Source organism: Neovison vison, chromosome 6 (assembly GCF_020171115.1).
Source record: "Neovison vison isolate M4711 chromosome 6, ASM_NN_V1, whole genome shotgun sequence".
Classification (NCBI taxonomy): domain Eukaryota; kingdom Metazoa; phylum Chordata; class Mammalia; order Carnivora; family Mustelidae; genus Neogale; species Neogale vison.
In genome coordinates this window covers 96,668,103-96,686,115 of record NC_058096.1, presented here as the reverse complement: position 1 = coordinate 96,686,115, position 18,013 = coordinate 96,668,103, and the positions used below count along the sequence as shown (strand labels likewise).

At 35.0% G+C, this 18,013-nt stretch overlaps 1 protein-coding gene across 1 annotated transcript in view; it reads right to left on the bottom strand.

Annotated features, from left to right (window-relative positions):
• ECT2 (epithelial cell transforming 2) overlaps positions 1 to 15,447 on the bottom strand; it is a 60,319-nt gene extending 44,872 nt beyond the window's left edge. Inside the window, 12 exon segments of the mRNA XM_044251807.1 lie at positions 396 to 618; positions 1,934 to 1,996; positions 2,468 to 2,583; positions 2,766 to 2,896; positions 3,600 to 3,673; positions 4,622 to 4,729; positions 5,460 to 5,549; positions 6,960 to 7,142; positions 8,416 to 8,508; positions 8,632 to 8,711; positions 11,880 to 12,028; positions 15,339 to 15,447. Of these exon segments, the coding sequence (XP_044107742.1) occupies positions 396 to 618; positions 1,934 to 1,996; positions 2,468 to 2,583; positions 2,766 to 2,896; positions 3,600 to 3,673; positions 4,622 to 4,729; positions 5,460 to 5,549; positions 6,960 to 7,142; positions 8,416 to 8,508; positions 8,632 to 8,711; positions 11,880 to 12,006 (1,288 nt within the window). The 5' untranslated portion in view covers positions 12,007 to 12,028; positions 15,339 to 15,447.
• Positions 15,448 to 18,013: the final 2,566 nt, after the last annotated feature.

The window sequence follows — 18,013 nt, the reverse complement described above, 5'->3', positions numbered from 1 at the left end:
AAAAATTGATGATCATGAGGAAAGTGTTAATTATAGAGCCTTCCTTTATCATTTGAGAACAAACTGAGCTCACCCTCCACAGATTTCACCATACCTATTTTCTCCATAATACATTTGACACCCTCTATGATCTTGTTTTGCTAATGTTAAGAATTTGCTCTTTGAACAGCTCTATCATTTTCTAGAGTGATATACAAATAAAATATAGAAAGCACTTAGCATATAATAAGCAATCATTAAATGGAAGCATTTTTCTGTGCTTTTTCTCCTCAGCTAGAACAAAGGTAATAAAAGGCAGAACCTTTCATATTCTCTGCAGTAGTGATTTATCTATATTCTAGTAATTATTCCATTCCACTAAATTTTAATGATCAATTTTTTAAAATGTGAATTACCTCCATAGTTAATGCTAGACTCTGGTGTGTTGGAGATATCTAGGAGTGACCCTATAGAAAGGGAATGTTCAGCAGACGGGCGCTTACGGGGAGGAAAAGGTGACATGTCTGTCTCTCTTGAAAGCTGAGCAAGGGTCTCTTTTAAACGACGTCTTTTGCGATTGCTGTTTGGGGTATTTAGAGAAAGCAGTGACACTGATTTCTTGAGCTCAGGAGTATTAGCCTGCAATCAAAAGCACAAAAGCTCAATTTTACTTCCTTGGCTCTATACTGAGACAGGAACAGAAGAAAAATATATTTACAAGTCTAACAAAGTCTGGATTCTGCACAATAATTTTACCACTCCATACTCTGCCAAGTAGTTTAGAAGAGTCATAAAACACAACAGTCCGGGGACTACTGTAATTGCCCAACCCCAAGCACCTCATTCTGTTTCTTCACAGCTCTATCACCATTCCATATTCGTCCATAAGCCTGTTTACTGTCTAGTCCCCCATTAGGCCATAAACTCCAGAGGGCAAGGACCATTCATAGTTTGTTCACTGCATCCTTAGCATTGAGCACAGTACCTGGACATACTGCTCTCCAATATTTGCCAAATAACATTTGACTTTAAAAGTTCTCTCCTGAAATTTTAAGCAGTTTTTAAACTTTATGGGTAAGAGCCTTATGCTAAGAAAAAGAGTCAGAAGACAAGACAATATAGTACCTATCTAGATTTTATAATAATACAATAAATCTGCACCTCACCTTCATTATTCCATTTAAATTAAATCTCCAACTAAAGAAAATCTTTAAGTCTGCTTTTATGACTTTATGCCACATTTTGGTGAATGATACCACTCTTCACCAATCTAGCATAAAGGTTCCATTTTCCTTGCCTACAATTTACTACTAGAGTCAGTTTTCTAATGACATCTCTTCTCTTAATATTCTTCAATGGTCCCCAATACTTAAATTCTTTAACATTATAAAAAACTCCTTAGTTCTACCTAAATCATTAGCTTTATTTGTTGGCATTCTTTCCCACACTTTTTTTCTAGAGCCATACTAAACTACCTGCTATTTCAATATACTTTCACACTTCACACCATCTCTACCTGCTATCAAAGTTGAATGTCCTTACAAGATTAGCCTAGAAAGTTGGCTCAACATTTATTTGCTCTTTTCAGTCCTGCCTGAGTCTCTAAGTGAGGCTAGTAATTACTCAACTATAGTACATATTCTGCACTATAATTGTATTATCTATTTTTCCCTTAAGGTTCTAAATTTCTAAAGATAGGATTTTATTGTTCATAATGGCATCACTAAGAAGTACCACAAAATGACATATATTAAAGTAATTCTATTGCATTAGTTTTACTTAAATCTACACAAACTGTTACTCAGTATCTAATTGTTCAATTATTCTCAAACTCTTAAACATGACATAAAAGATGACTGGTATGCCAATTCTATCATGCTCTTTTTGGATAGAAATGTTATCTTTACGCAATCAAATTCACAGAACAAATGACTAATGGACAAAAAAAGCATACCTTTTCATATAAATACATAGTTTCTCCAGCTCGGGCATCCATTTGAATGCTCCCCCAGAACCACTAGGTAGGAGAAAAAAAAATTTAATTAAGAATTTATCTTATCAGAGAAGCAATTAGTAGTATTTTTAAAAAACCAATCTTGGAGCTTCTAGCTGACTCAGTTGGTAGAACACGCAACTCTCAATTTCAGGGTCATGAGTTCAAGTTCCACATTGGGTGTGGAGCTTACTTTAGATAAAAAATAAAATAAAAACAAAACTCTATATATTAAAAAAAGAAAAAAAAAAAAAAAGCCAGGGGTGCCTTAGTGGCTAGTGGGTTAAGACTCTGCCTTCGGTCCAGGTCATGACCTCAGGGTCCTGGGATTGAGTCCCGAATCGGGCTCTCTGCTCAGGGGGGAGCCTGCTTCCCCCACCCTCTCTGTCTGCTTGTGACCTCTCTCTCTCTCTCTGTCTCTCTCACTCTGTGTGTCAAATAAATAAATACAATCTTAAAAAAAAAAAAAGCCAATCTTATTCTAAAATTACTTGCCTCCTGCTTGACCACATAAAGTTTTTTCGAAGGTTCAAATGGAAGTTCTTTTACTACATTCTCTTCAACTACAAGGTGAGTGCATCTTTCATCTCCAACGGGTAAACAGTTACCTCCTAAAGATAAATACATGCAAGCATAAATAAACCAAACTATTTATCTCCAAACCTGAATTTTTAAAGAGGCATATTCGCCAGGAGATGATTAAGCAAGAGTAGGGAAAAAAAATATAACTTTTACAGTATATTCTAAAAATAATAATAAAATAAAATAATAAAAAAATTATAGTAAATTCTACCTTGCATTTTAGTCATTTCTTCCATATTGGTTTTTTCTTCATCTGAAAATCCTAAGAAACTTAAAATGCAATCTTGAAAAGGAGGAACTTTAAATTCATTTCTAAAGTCATCAACTGAAGCACAGAAATCCCTAAAAAGAAAATAGACTCTTCTAAAACCAGCTTAACTTAAATTCAGTTATCAATTTATAAATCTATAATAATTCTCAAGGTTTTCAGGATATCTACTTATTGAAAATATTTTACATGTAGTCCAGAAATGTTCACAAAAACATCAGTTAAAAAAAAAAAAAATTGGTGCATCCTTGGTCATCCCCAAAGTAACTTCTAACAAAATTCGATCACAAGTAGTCTTTACAAGATTCAAATCCTTGCTCTGTATATGAAATTTTCTCTGTATTCCAGGGGTTTTATAGTTTCATGAAATGTTAAGTAATAATGTAGTAGAAGAGCAAGGAATTTTGAAGTTGGAAAGCTTAACACGTTACAAATTGTAATCAACACTTAAAAAGAAACCTGAAAAACAGTGAAAAAAAAAGTAACAATCTAAATACCCAGATGCACTAAGTTTTTACCTAATAGTTTTAAAATGATAATGATAATCAAAACTATTTCACAAGGAAGAGTCTGAAGATATCACAGACTTCTTCCAACTTTCAATTTTTTATAATTTTTTTTATAACTTTGCTCCTCCTAGACTTTATTCCTTAGGCTACCTAAAGACTAAATTCATTTTGTCTATACTATCTATGAATTTAAGGGTGTGGACACTTGGGTTTATCTTCATAACATACTTAATTCAAATATTGAACTACTGACTTTCTAAACACTTACTGTTCATTCCGCCTTTCCCAAGCTTTATAAATCCATTCTGACTTCATAATTGGAGTGCCCAGACTCACAGCAATCTAAAAATATAAACATTAATTAAAATAAATTTTCACCTTAAATAACTGCACTCATGGAATTTCTAAGCAATTTTATACACAGAGTTTTTTGCAGCTTTAGATCATTATTCATCTGCTTTATGACAAAATATAAAGAAAAATTAACACAAAAACTGTTTTTCAATCATACATATTAGGTTAAAATAATTTAGAACAAGTTCCATGTCCAAGTCATTTCCTTATTTTAAATAAATATAACTCTGAAGCTAAGTTCATCTTTATTTTATTATATTTCTATTTTTCCATGTTTACTTCCTTGGAAGTACTGACCCCAAGACAGGACTACAGAAGAAAATAGCTGATTAAGTCACAAAAAACTAAGATATGAATTGGAAAGTATACCTCTCAGGAATTCAACATTACCCAAAAATTACCATTTGTTACATAAATACACTGATGGAGGGTGGGAACAAGGTGATAAATTCTTCCTAAGATATTCAAGTGCAACCTTAAACTGAGATTTTAATTCTAGTTAGTTTCTCCTGTTCTTTTATAGTTTGTAATAGTTAAATCTTTCAATCATCTTATAAAAACATAGCTTTGTGCTTATTAAGACCATTTAGACAAGAGTGAAATATCTGCTCAACACTTCCCAACCCCCTTATTCACCAATGCTTATAGTAAACTTTGCTAATATTAATCAACTGTCTGAAATGTTACCCATCTACCAAACCTCCACAGTCCTACTCATTCACAAATCCTACTTATTTCAAGACCTAACTCAGGTACCATTGCTTCCTTAAAAAGGGCCACGCTCCTTTGATTTAAAATTTTTACTAAATGTACATTTGCAAAAATTGAATTTCTCATCCTCAATAAACCATGGGAAAAAAAGATGGGATGAAAGTGCTGTTATTAAATCCATCCCCCTCCAAAATGCTATAGTGAAATGCACCCAAGTTTACATACCCTGAATTTTTCTCCTTGTGTACAATTTGCCACCAAATGTGTAACTTTTGAATTAAAGTCTTTTCGAATAACTCCACCCATGTGATGAACCAATGTCACCAATCTGACCTCAAAAGAAAAATTAGGCAACATTAACTTTATGATTAATTTGAACAAAATTTTAAATTATATTTAGAAGTCATTTAGGATCTACTGAATAATTTTTATTTATAAAGTACATACAAGAATTTTTATACAGTTATGTATTTTATGTCAAAAAAATTAAAAATTGATTGCCTAATTGGCACAGACAAAATTACACATAGAAATAAGCTAGTAAAGATAATTACCCAAAACTTAATTAAACAACTGGCTTTCATACAACCTAAACAGAAGACTATTTTTTTTAAACACCAGGTTATATAACACCAATATTATCCCACAGTTACAGTAATACCCCATTAGCTCCAACACAGAAAATTTTATGATCAGAAAAGTTTCTATGAATTCTCCAGAGCAATGAACATACTTTAAGGCTGGATTTGTATAACAAAAAACTGTAATGTATTAACAAAAACTTCAAAGAATGTGGCTGATGATACTTAACAAAAAGGCAATTTAAATGGATCCAATAATAATGAAGTTTTTCTCTTAATTCATATGCCTGTCAGCCTAAACAAAATGTTTTTTTACAAGGCTCCTCAGAATGTTTCTTCATAAAATTTCAAACAGTATATTCATAAATTCTCCTTCAATATGTTTAAAATAAAACCATGATATAATTAACCAATAAAGTGTCAATTTAAATTTATTTGGCAGGGAAAAATATTCCTTGAATAGAATGTTTTAAAATACTTACTAGTTCCTCTTTTTTCCTAAATCCAGTAAAGCATAGTACTAGATTCATCATGCTTGTACAATAGAGTGGGCGACATGAAAAAGGCAAAGGCTGAAGGACACAACAATTTTAAATCTGTGAGTTTATAGTAGAGAAGAGAACACATCTTTTCAAGCTAAAACATATTTCCCCCTCTTGCCAGTCAACTTTGTCAATCCAAAGATTTCTTGCATTTTTTAATATGCATCCAAAAAAATAGCAAAAAACAGATTACAAGTTTTACAATACAAAAATCCCCCATAACTCCTACTTCATATTTGACAGACATAATCTAAACACAGGTAACTACTGGCAAATGAAACACATTTATATGCAAACCTTCAGTTCTAAAATATACTTTGACACATTCAAAGTTTTATCTACTAGGAAAAATTTAAGACTCCATAAACTATTGTAAATGATTCTAATCAAAATTAAAACAGTTCAAAATATTTTATAACAAACACCATGTAAATTACACATATACTTGAACCAAATATGATTCCAATTTTTGAGCTAAAAACATGCAAATAGTAAATAACTTTAGCAGTGGAGATATATATAATGGAAAAAGAATGGTTAAAAAAATAGGTATAGTTATATAATTTCCACCATTATGCAAGTATTTCACAATTTTGATCTTGAAAGATTTACTTGGTTTTTGAAAGCAACATCTCTGAATCAAAACAGAGAATTAAAGATTATCATGCACTTTACTAAGTATCTATAACAAAAGAAGCACAAAATTGACCTAAACAATTTTAAGTTAATAAAGGCAAGCTTAAGAACGGCATAATGTAGCAACAAAATCAAAGTATATAGACTAACTCTACTACAACTCTTAACACTGAAATGTTACTAAAAACAAAAAAGTGGGGCCCCTGGCTGGCTTAGTTGGAAGAGCATGAGACTCCTTACCTATGGGTTGGGAGTTCAAGCCCCATATTGGGTGTAGAGATTACTTAAAGTAAATAAACTTAAATTTACAACCCAATATAAAAAAAAAGCTAAAATAATTTCTTTAATTTTAAACCATGCAGTAACAAATAAAAATGAAAGTGTGTATTTATTCTGTGGAAGAAAGTAAGTTTATATATGTATATACATTTCTGGAACCCACGTTTAACAAATTATTTCTTGCCAACTTATTTCTTAGTACCTACATTTTATTTATTTATTACAAATTATTTCTTGCCAACTTATTTCTTAGTACCTACATTTTAGGTACTAAGATATTTATATATGTACATATACACACAAATATGTTAATTGTCATTATTTAACCTCCAAAAGCCTTAGATTTTCACTCCAAAAAGTTACAATAGAAAGATTTTTAAAACAATATTAGAGTAGCCAATACTACCCCGTTCTAAATCTTACATATTCCCAACAATTAACAGGACTTTTCTGCTTACAAATTTTCATAAAATTCATGAATAAAAATTTAACCTTGAAAGTCATAATAAATGTATATTTTCTTACCTCTCCTTTTTGGGCACAGTTTAAGATAACTGGTGGTCCAATAATTCTACAATCAGTCTTGTGTAACTCATCAAAAATGGGATCCTGGAAGTCCATGACTATGAATACATTTTCAAATTCTGGAGAATCCAAACTTTCAAATTCTTCCAGTGATTCCATCTTTACAAAGGGCACTTTAATTTCCTTGATTTTTTCAGGTGGTTATTAGAAATAAAAATTATTTATAGATTATAAAATTAATTCATTTAACTCTAAATAACACGTAAAAATCAATTCACTATCGATACTTTTATTTTTATATTTGTAGGAAACTTTTAAATTTAAATAGTACTTTTATTGTGTAATAAGCATTATACTTAATAGTGAACAGCCTTATTTCTTTACTTATTTGTATTTTTATATAAACATATCTCCATCTATATTGATATTAAATTTTGAATATTAGTATTATAAAGGCATGCCTTTTGACATGGCTTACTCATTATAAATCATCTAATACACATATAAAACTAAAATGATTTCTTTTAAGTATACACATTTTGATAATAAGATGCATTAGAAAGATGTCCACTATTACTTTTTATTCTAAGAAAATGATGCCACATTTAACAGTTCTTCCTGTGTAATCAACTTCAGAATGATTTATAGAAATCAAAATAGAAAAAATACTATCGCACTTAGTATCTACAAGAAGGGTGAAAATTAATTTAATCATTTCAATATATATGAAGGAAATAAGAGAAAGATAGGAAACATATAGGTAGTAGTCATGTGGCAAATGTAGACTATAAAAAAGCTAATTTATTATTTAACATTTTATAATATACAACTATGAAAAAGAATGAAAATATTTAAGTACCTACATGACTCCTATGCAAAAAGAATGTAATCATTTAAAAGAAAATTCTGAATAGGTGAGTTGTTTGGATTTTATTTGCTAGGCTGATGCAATGAGCTGAATTGTGTAACCTCAAAACTCACATTGAAGTCCTAACCCCCGTACCTCAAGAGAGGTCTCATGACCTCATGAGACTGATTTGAATATAGGGACTTTTAAGAGGTAATTAAGGTTAAATGAGGTCACCAGGTGGGCCCTAATCCAATCTAACTGGTATACTTACGAGAAGAGGACATTTAGACACACAGAGTTATCAGGGATGTGCATGCCAGAAGGGCCAAGTGAAGACATAACAAAAAAGTGGTGGCCATCTGAAAGCCAAGGAGAGAGACCCGAAGAAAAACCAAACCTGCCAACACCTTGATTTGAGACTTCTAGTCTCCAGAACTTTGAGAAAATACATTTCTGTTGTTTAAGCCACCCAATCTTGGTATTTTATTATGGCAATCCTCACAAACTAATAGAGCTGGTATATAGGTCCCATCACCATTAAACGGAATTTAAGAACACAATCAAGAGTAGTGCAGCATGCCACATGCAATGAAGTGCTTGACCTACCATATTAACAACACTTTTTATTAATTTTTCATCCGATTTTCCAGGACAACTTTCTCTTATCTTTATAACAGGGACTTCCATTATTTTAATAGTCTGTGGAAAAGAGACTTATGTATAAGATTAAGAAAACTATAAAATTATTTAAGCACTGATGGAAGAAAAATAGCCTTTCCTAAAAAAAAAAAAAATTTTTTTAAAAAGGCTAAAATTCCATACCTTTAAAGCTTTTAGAAGTTCTTCTTGTTTTCCAGCTTCCTGAACCAATATCATTCTCGTTTCAATTTGAGGCATTTCTTCTATTAAAATTAAAAATGTTTAAATAAGTTTATCAGGTACTAATATCAAAACCAGCAGTTCCTAAAGGAGTTGATCCCATTTACAATTGCACCGAAAACCACAAGATACCTAGGAATATATCTAGCCAAAGAGGCAAAGAATCTGTACTCAGAAAACTATAGAATACTCATGAGAAAAATTGAGGAAGACACAAAGAAATGGAAAAATATTCCATGCTCATAGATTAGAAGAACAAATACTGTGAAAATGTCTATGCTACCTAGAGCTATTTACACGTTTAATGCAATCCCTATTAAAATTCCATCAATTTTTTTTCAAAGAAATGGAAAAAACAATCCTAATATTTTTATGTAACCAGAAAAGACCCCAAATAGCCAGAGGAATGTTGAAAAAGAAAACCATAGCTAGCAACATCACAATTCCAGACTTTAAGCGCTATTACAAAGCTGTAATCAAGACACTGTGGTACTGGCACAAAAACAGACACACAGATCACTGGAACAGAAGAGAGAGCCCAGAAACGGAACCTCAACTCTACTGTCAACTAATCTTCGACAAAGCAAGAAAGAACGTCCAATGGAAAAAAGACAGTCTCTTCAACAAATGGTGTGGGGAAAATTGGACAGCCACATGCAGAAGAATGAAACTGGACCATTTCCTTACACCACACACAATAATAGACTCAAAATGGATGAAAGACCTCAATGTGAGAAAGGAATCCATCAAAATCCTTGAGGAGAACACAAGCAGCAACATCTTCAACCTCAGCCACAGCAACTTCTTCCTAGAAACATCGCTAAAGGCAAGGGAAGCAAGGGCAAAAATGAACTACTGGGACTTCATCAAGATCAAAAGCTTTTGCACAGCAAAGGAAACAGTCAACAAAACCAAAAGACAACTGACAGAATGGGAGAAGATATTTGAAAATGGCATATCAGATAAAGGGCTAGTATCCAAAATCTATAAAGAACTTATCAAACTCAACACACAAAGAACAAATTATCTAACCAAGAAATGGACAGAAGACATGAACAGATATTTCTGCAAAGACATCCAAATGGCCAACAGACACATGACAAAGTGCTCAACATCACTCAGTATCAGGGAAATACATATCAAAAGCACATTAACATACCACCTCATACCAGTCAGAATGGCTAAAATTAACAAGTTAGGAAACAACAGATGTTGGTGAGGATGTGGAGAAAGGGGAACCCTCCTCCACTCTTGGTAGGAATGCAAGCTGGTGCAGCCACTCGGGAAAACAGTATAGAGGTTCCTCAAAAAGCTGAAAATAGAGCTACCCTATGAACCAGCAATTGCACTACCGGGTATTTATCCGAAAGATACAAATACAATGATCCAAAGGGGCACATACACTGCAATGTTTATAGCAGCAATGTCCACAATAACCCAATGAAGGAAAGGGCCCAGATGTCTATCAACAGATATACAATGGAACAGTGGAATACTATGCAGCCAAAGAAAGAGAAATCTTGCTTTTTGCAATGACGTGGATGGAACTAAAGGGTATTATGCTAAGCGAAATAAGTCAATCAGAGAAAGACAATTATCATATGATCCCACTGATATGAGGAAGTTGAGAAACAAGACAGAGAATCATAGAGGAAGGGAGGGAAAAATGAAACAAGATGAAACCAGAGAAGAAGACAAACCATAAGAGACTCTGACAACTGACGGTTGCTGGAGGGGCAGGGGTTAGAAAGGATGGGGTAGCTGGGTGATGGACATTGTGAAGGGTATGTGCTATGGTGAGTTCTGTGAATTAATGAATCACAGATCTGTACCACTGAAATAAATAATATGTTATGTGTTAATTAAAAAAAAAAAAAAACAGTTCCTATTCCCCATTTTGGCTATATCTGGCATATTTTTCTGTCTTTGAGGAGATCATAACATTCTCTAAAACTAAAACAACTTAATTCTCAGTTTATTTTTAAAATCTGGCCATCTATCACTTTAGAGAAAGAAAAAACAAATTGCCATGGAGTATACAGTACATTAATGAGTACTCCTCGTAACCAAAAAATGTATTCACTATTTTGCAAAGCCATCCTCTTCAACAGCGCATGCAACTTCAGGACAGACCCATTTATAAAGTGGTTAAGGGAAGAAGTGGCTTTTCACCTAACCAGTCATAACTGGATAAATTCTAACTGTTGCAGCTGGACTGCCCTCATATATAGAAAAAGTAATATTCGAAAATAAGGTGCTTTCTCCTTCAAAGCTGGGAAGCATTAATAAAAATTAATTTTAAAAATTAATTTTTTAATAAAAAATCTATACAGTATAAGTGGCTAAAATTAACACAAGAAATAACAGAGTCGGTGAGGATGGGGAGAAAAGGAACCCTCTCGTGCAGTTAGTGGGAATGCAAACTGATACAGCCACTGTGGAAAACAGTATGGAGGTTCTTCATAAAGTTAAAGACAGAGCTACACTGTGAGCCATTAACTGCACTACTGGGTATTTATTCAAAGAATACAAGAATACTAATTCAGAGTCCAGAGTGCTAACCATTCAAAGGGATACACACACCCATATGTTTATAGCAGCTTTATCTACAATAGCCAAATTACGGAAGCCAAGTATCTCCATCATCAATTGGTGAACAGATAAAGAAGATGTGGAATATAAATATAATTAAATATTACTCAGCCATAAAAAGAATGAAATGTTGCCATTTGCAACAACATGGATGGTGTTAGACGGTATAATGCCAAGAGAACTAAGTCAGTCAGAGAAAGACAAATACCATATAATTTAACTCGTGTGTAATTTAAGAAACAAAACAAGCAAAGTGAAAAAAATAAGAGAGAGAGAGAGACAAAGAAAAAACAGACTCTTAATTATAGAAAACAAACTGATGGGGGGGCAGTTTAAATATGTGATGAGCCCAGGGTGATGTATGGAAGTACTGAATTACTATATCATACACCTGAAACTAATATAACACTATATATTAACTAACTGAATTGAAGTAAAAACTCTAAAAAATCTACAAAGTATAAAGAGATTGTCAACAAATATCTACTCAATAACTACTGTAGCTTAACAGTATTATATAGTTAAATTCTAAATTTCTAGCCAGAAAGCTTAGTATTAAAACAGCGATTTGCTGTTTTAAAGCTGATTAATAGGTTTACCTTCAACATACGAAGCAGATCCAACAAATACATTTTCCTTAGAAATTTCAGTAACTTTAGAATCAAAAATAGAGGAGTCTGCCAAGCTTGTCCTCCCAGTAGATGTTAAGACACTATTGTCAGCCATTATTAGTACTCTTCTCTGTTGGCTGAAAAAAATAAAGATTGAATAAAAATACATGAGCATTGGACAAAAACATGCATTAGAGGTTCTACTTTTATATCCAGAATTTATAAAACGCAGTATTACTCATTTTTCTTAATATTGAACCAAAGAAATGTCATTCAACTTCTGAGCCTCAGTTTCCCCTTCTGTAAAATAAAGATACTACTACCTGATGAAAGGAATATAGTAAAACTAACAACGTATGAAAAGTACTCAGAACATTACCTGACATAATGAAAATTCAGAAGGTGGTCATAAATATTCTACCTCCTTCCTTCTCCATCCCTTTGCCTCAACCAATCCATTCTTCTTCCTATCTTCATTTACAATATACTACCATCATCACTCAAATAATCCCTGTCAAAAACTAGATCTATCCTGACTCTTCCCTCTACTTTATTTGCCCTCCCCCAAGTTCCCACCAATCCTATCTCAAGTATTCTGGAACCTCACTGGGTTATCTCTGATTGTTAGTTTATTGCCAAAACAGCTTCAAATTTTAGAAAAAGGAGCTGAGACCTGGCCCCACTTCTCTATGCTCAATGCTACAATGGCCACTTGGTCAACTACAATAGCTCCAAACAACTTTATCATCCTAAAAACAAATGTGACCATATCACTTTTCTGCTTAAACTTCTGTGAACATTCTTCCCTTTATTGTCAAGTCCAAATTCACCATCAGGTGTAGGTATACAGTTTCATCCTAGCCTACCTCTTCAACCTCATCTCCTGTTTAATTCCCACAGTCCACATATATCCTATGCTCCAGCCACAATGTGTTTCTCAGCATTTTTCAATCACAGATCACGATTTACTCCATTCACCTAGTTACACTGAATAGTACTCAATTCTCCACCTAGCACAACTTTCAACTCCCAACCCACTGCTTTTGACTCATTCTCTGTGGATGTCTCTGTATATCTCATGAGAGATTGCTCTCTCATCTGTATTTTCTTATTAATTTACTATCATCTCTACTTTAAAAGATTTAACAAGAAAATTACACATGGGTTAATGCCAATATGACTCTGGACATTTAAGGAAACTTTTTTTTTTTTTAAGATTTTATTTATTTATTTGACAGAGAGAGATCACAAGTAGACGGAGAGGCAGGCAGAGAGCGGGGGGGGTGGGGGGAAGCAGGCTTTCTGCTGAGCAGAGAGCCCGATGCGGGACTTGATCCCAGGATCCTGAGATCATGACCTGAGCCGAAGGCAGCGGCTTAACCCACTGAGCCACCCAGACGCCCCCCCACTTTTTTTTTTTTTTTTTTAAAGACTTCAGGACCTAAGAGTGGTAAAGCTAGGCAAACAGGAAATAAAAAGTTAAATGAATTTTCATCAATTCATATCAAGGGTATTATGTAAGCTTATTATCCTCAAGTTAATTTCCAGAATACTGGGCAAATATAAAGAGGAGGCCCTATCTTTATCTGGTACATGTCTGACCTACTTTAGCCTCCTACTTTTTTTACATTAATAAAATAAACAAATATCTTCCACCAGCTTTTTATCAAAGTAATAGTTTAAATAAACTATATGCTATGGAGAAATAGCATTTAGTAAGGTGTCATTAACATCATACCTAGATGTTGATGCTAAGTAGCATGAATATATGCAACATTAATAATATCCAAAGACCTAAGCCTAACTATTAGGCTCACACTTCAAAGCCAGGAAACCCAGCTTCCTGTCTCAACTCTGCGCTCAGTTTCCACATCTAAGAAGATAGCACAACTCAAATCCAGTTGTGATGAAAACTGAATAGATGGCATCATAAGGGGGCAATTATTAACTTTCATAATATTCACAATGTGAACATTTTAAATTGTCTTACCATACATCTATAGCAATCATTATTCTAAGGCTCTCCAAAGGAATGCCCCATTAGTTGTTAGTAACAGTCTCTACTTAGAATCAATGACAAATTCTATCCAGTCCTTATTTTTTTTAAGTTCCTTACACTTAAAAGTTCTCAGTGAGAAAGATTCTACAAAGGCTATCACTCAACGTTCCCTTAAAAGAACCTTAAAAAAGGTCAAGAGATAGACCAACATACTTTAAAGAATGAAGGAGGGAGATTTTAATAATCAAAAACACTTTATGAGTTTACATTTTCTCTTATGCCTGTTTAAAGGCCATCAAAATAGGTAATTAAAAATTAAAACTTTGTCTGATAATACTGTATATGATCAATTTACTGCTGAAATAGCTTCAGATTTTGGAAAAAAGAGAGTTGAATGGAACGTTGATGACAACATCAGCACTCTGATTAAAAACGGAAATACAATCATTACTTTTTCACATTCACGTATTCTGTAAACTTGTATAAGAGGATTAGTGTTCATAAACCTATACACCTGAATTCTCATCCAAGAACATAATCAAGCAGCTTTTGACTAAATAACTACAACACATGCCTCTTTTCATTCCAAAGAGAAATCCGTCACTTAAATATCCACCTTAGGTTTCTTTTTACTTATTTTTTTAGGTAATCATTTTTCAGAAGAAGTCAATGAAATACTGGATATGATGGTGGTGTTACAACAATAACATTAGTGTTAACATTAAAAACATTATGTTAATATTTAACGCTTAATATGTGACATTGTTCTAAGTCTTTTACTTGTATTACTCTTTGAAACCATCCTAAGAGGCAGGTACTATTACTGTCTCCATGTCATAAAGAAGCCTAGAAAAGACAGGTAAGTAACCATCCAAGCCAGTAAAACAGGGATTCAAATCCGGGCTGATTCTAGAGGCTCCAGTTTTAACCACAAAGCCAAATAAATCTGTACCCCGGAGGAAGGCGCAAGCGGGCGGTGGGGGGGCGGTGTTAGGCGGAGGCCGGAATGGGCTGGCGTTTTTAAAAACGAAAAAGTCTACTTCCTACACAGAAGGCACCAAGAAGAATCCTAGAGCGAAACCACTAAGCACTCTAAGATAAGTCCCCAAGGCAGCAGCTGTGGGCAGCCAGAACCGCAGGGACAAGGCGGCTCGTCGAGACCACTCTTCCCAACTCCCTCCCTTCACCCAGATCTTCTTCCGGAAGAAATACCTCACCAGGTGAGGGATGAAGATGCCCCACGACCAGGCCTTCGGGATCCCACTGCGTGTCACTGCCTAGCTGTTGGGAGTGCAGTGGGGGAGTTTCCAGAGCCAGGAAGCCTGAGCAGGGGTGCTTCGGGATTCGCGGTCATCGGGGTGGGGCAGTCCGACAAGAAAAGGAGCCCAATGCTCCGGGGACGTTGGCCCACTCCCCACCTCCCCAACCCACATCCACAAAGTCCTCACCACTCTCAAAAATCGCCTCGGAAGTCCACCTGTTCAAGCACTGATTCCCCTTACTGGTACCGCCATTCCTCGCGGGTGTCAGCCACAACCAATTCAAAAAATGAGCCTCTTTCTCTAAAAGCCATGCCGATTGGCGCGTGATGTCAACCTCCTTCCCATAGGCTGCGGTCTCCAGAGGGGCGGTGATTGGCCACCGCTCTCCGCACCCTCCCCTCAGGCGCCGATGGATTGGCTCTGCGTGTGTTTCAAATAAACCTAACGGATCGCACGTCGGAACGTCAGGAGTCGGTAGAGAAGTACCCGGATGTGACCGGAGGCAGTAGCGGTAGTCCCTGGTCTTCCCTGGTTGTGGCAGGTGTGTCTGTGGCTACCGCTTGTTTACTCAATAAACTTCCCATTTCCTGAGTCAAGTTTGAGTGGATTTCTCCGCCCCGCCAGCTTTTTTTTTTTTTTTTTAGCGTTACTAAATCCTTTAAATCAGTGCTCCCACGGTGAATTTTTCTTCACTGCTTGCTGGAAGCGGAAGATTTTCCTGCCTGCGTACTTTCTGCTTTAGGAATGTTACTTAAATTTGGTTTCAGAGGCTTTGACTTGGGTGGTTGTGTTGGCCTGGAGGGGCCCTGGAGGGAACTCGTGGCTCTCCAGGTGGACTTCAAATCAGCAGCCGCTTATTTAAATTCTAATGTATGTAAGCACTGCTCTGGTCGGGGGAATTTCACCGGTAATTAGAATAAATTCTTCGTGTTTCCTCGGACTTTTTTTTTTTTTTCTAATATAAGTTTACATTTGAATAAATGTAAAAATATGTCAGGAGATTTTAGAATCTCTTGGAGCCAAAGTAAATTGTTTTCCTGCTGCCTCCTGCGGCCACCGTGAGATCTTTTCTTTCCTGTAAAGTCTAGCCAAGAATTTATCCTTTGTCCTGTAATTACTAAAGCTATAGTGAAAACAATCTTTTATTTTCTTCAATTTTTAAATATAATGCCCTATAACATGATATCTTAAAACTACTTCTCCCCCCAGGTAGGTTTTGCATAGTTCCCAAATAAGCGCTGATTTAAGTAAAAGAAGGGAAATCCGTTGCCCAAACTTAAATCCCAGTAAGAGAAGGAAAACTTGTACTTTTGCAGTGCAGCAATTCCAACCATGTCACACAGGTGAGAATTTACAAGTTTGTCTAATTTTGTCAAGCCACCTTAGGATGACTGAAAAGTGTGTAATGTAATCCAAAAAATGAGTGACTCAGTCTGGTATTATTGGTCTCCCTGTTTATAACTGAAGAATATTTGCAGTCTGCCTTTCATTATAATGCTGTGATAACCGTTAAGGCAAATGAAAAGAAAAATAGTCATTGAAATTTCACTTTGGAATGTGCTTGCATACTTAAACCAGGGTGTGCCCAGCATTCCAAAAATTCTCACCAAGAAACACACTAAGCTACTGAAGAGAGCAGCCTATTTCCTCTGTGCACTGCTCTTAAACTGGCTTTGCACCCAAATCTAATGACCAGGCCGTATCACCACACAAAATGTATGCTAGCCTAGCAAAAGCTATAGTTGATTTCTTTTAGGGGATATATGGCAATTTGACTAACAGACAATACAATCTTCTATTTCATAACCATGTAATAACCTCCTTTTACATTTCCTATCCATGTGACCTCAAGCAAGTTAGTTAACCTCTCTATGCCTCAGTTTGCCCTTCTATAAAACAGTCGAATAGTACTTCAGAGTTTTGTTGTGAGGATTTAATTGATGTAATAAAAACGGGTGCCTGGCAGGTTCAGTCTGTAGATCTCAGGGTTGTGAGTCAAGGCCTCACAGTGGGCATGGAGCTATACACACACACACACACACATATTTTTAACATTTATATATATATATCTATATATATATATATATATTTTTACACACATATATGTAAAACATTTACATTATATTTAAAACATTACATATATATATTTATAACATTTAATATATATTTATACTTTTATAATTATATATATTTAAAACATTAAAACATATTCTGGCATTTGGTAAACATGCAAGAGAATGTTAGCTGTTAAAACTATTACTACTTTTACTACTATTGTTATCTCAACTAAGGGGCCCTATAAATTGCCTGATTATCTTCTCATCCCTGACCCCAGGAGCACTGGCACCTATGCCTCCCTTTGCCCTGCCCTACCCCAGCCACAAACTAGCCCCCTCTCCAAACAAGCTCCAAGCTTGATACAGCCAAGACCTCCATTGCTTTCTTTCCCTACCAGAGGGAGGACAATTTTTCTTTTATACCAATCTATTCTTCCTTTTCTCCTTTGAGGAAATCCTGCTGTGCTCAAGCTGTCTCCTCTTGACTCAAGACATAGCCCCTTGCTGCTGCCCTTGGCCAGGCTTTTGTCCCCTTCGAAGGCAGGTCCTAGCTAAGATTCTTTGCTCTCTGCTCAGCAGGGAGCCTGCTTCCTCCTCTCTCTCTCTGCCTGCCTCTCTGCCTGCTTGTGATCTCTCTCTGTCAAATAAATCAATAAAAACAAACAAACAAACAAAAAAAAATGTTAGCCTCTTCCTCCAGGCCCCTTCACCGGAAATACAGTTATTAAATTTATGTCAGCCTCTGTTTGTGTGGGGTAGACAGGTAAATCAAAATAAGGAGAAACTTGAAATAATAAACCATCA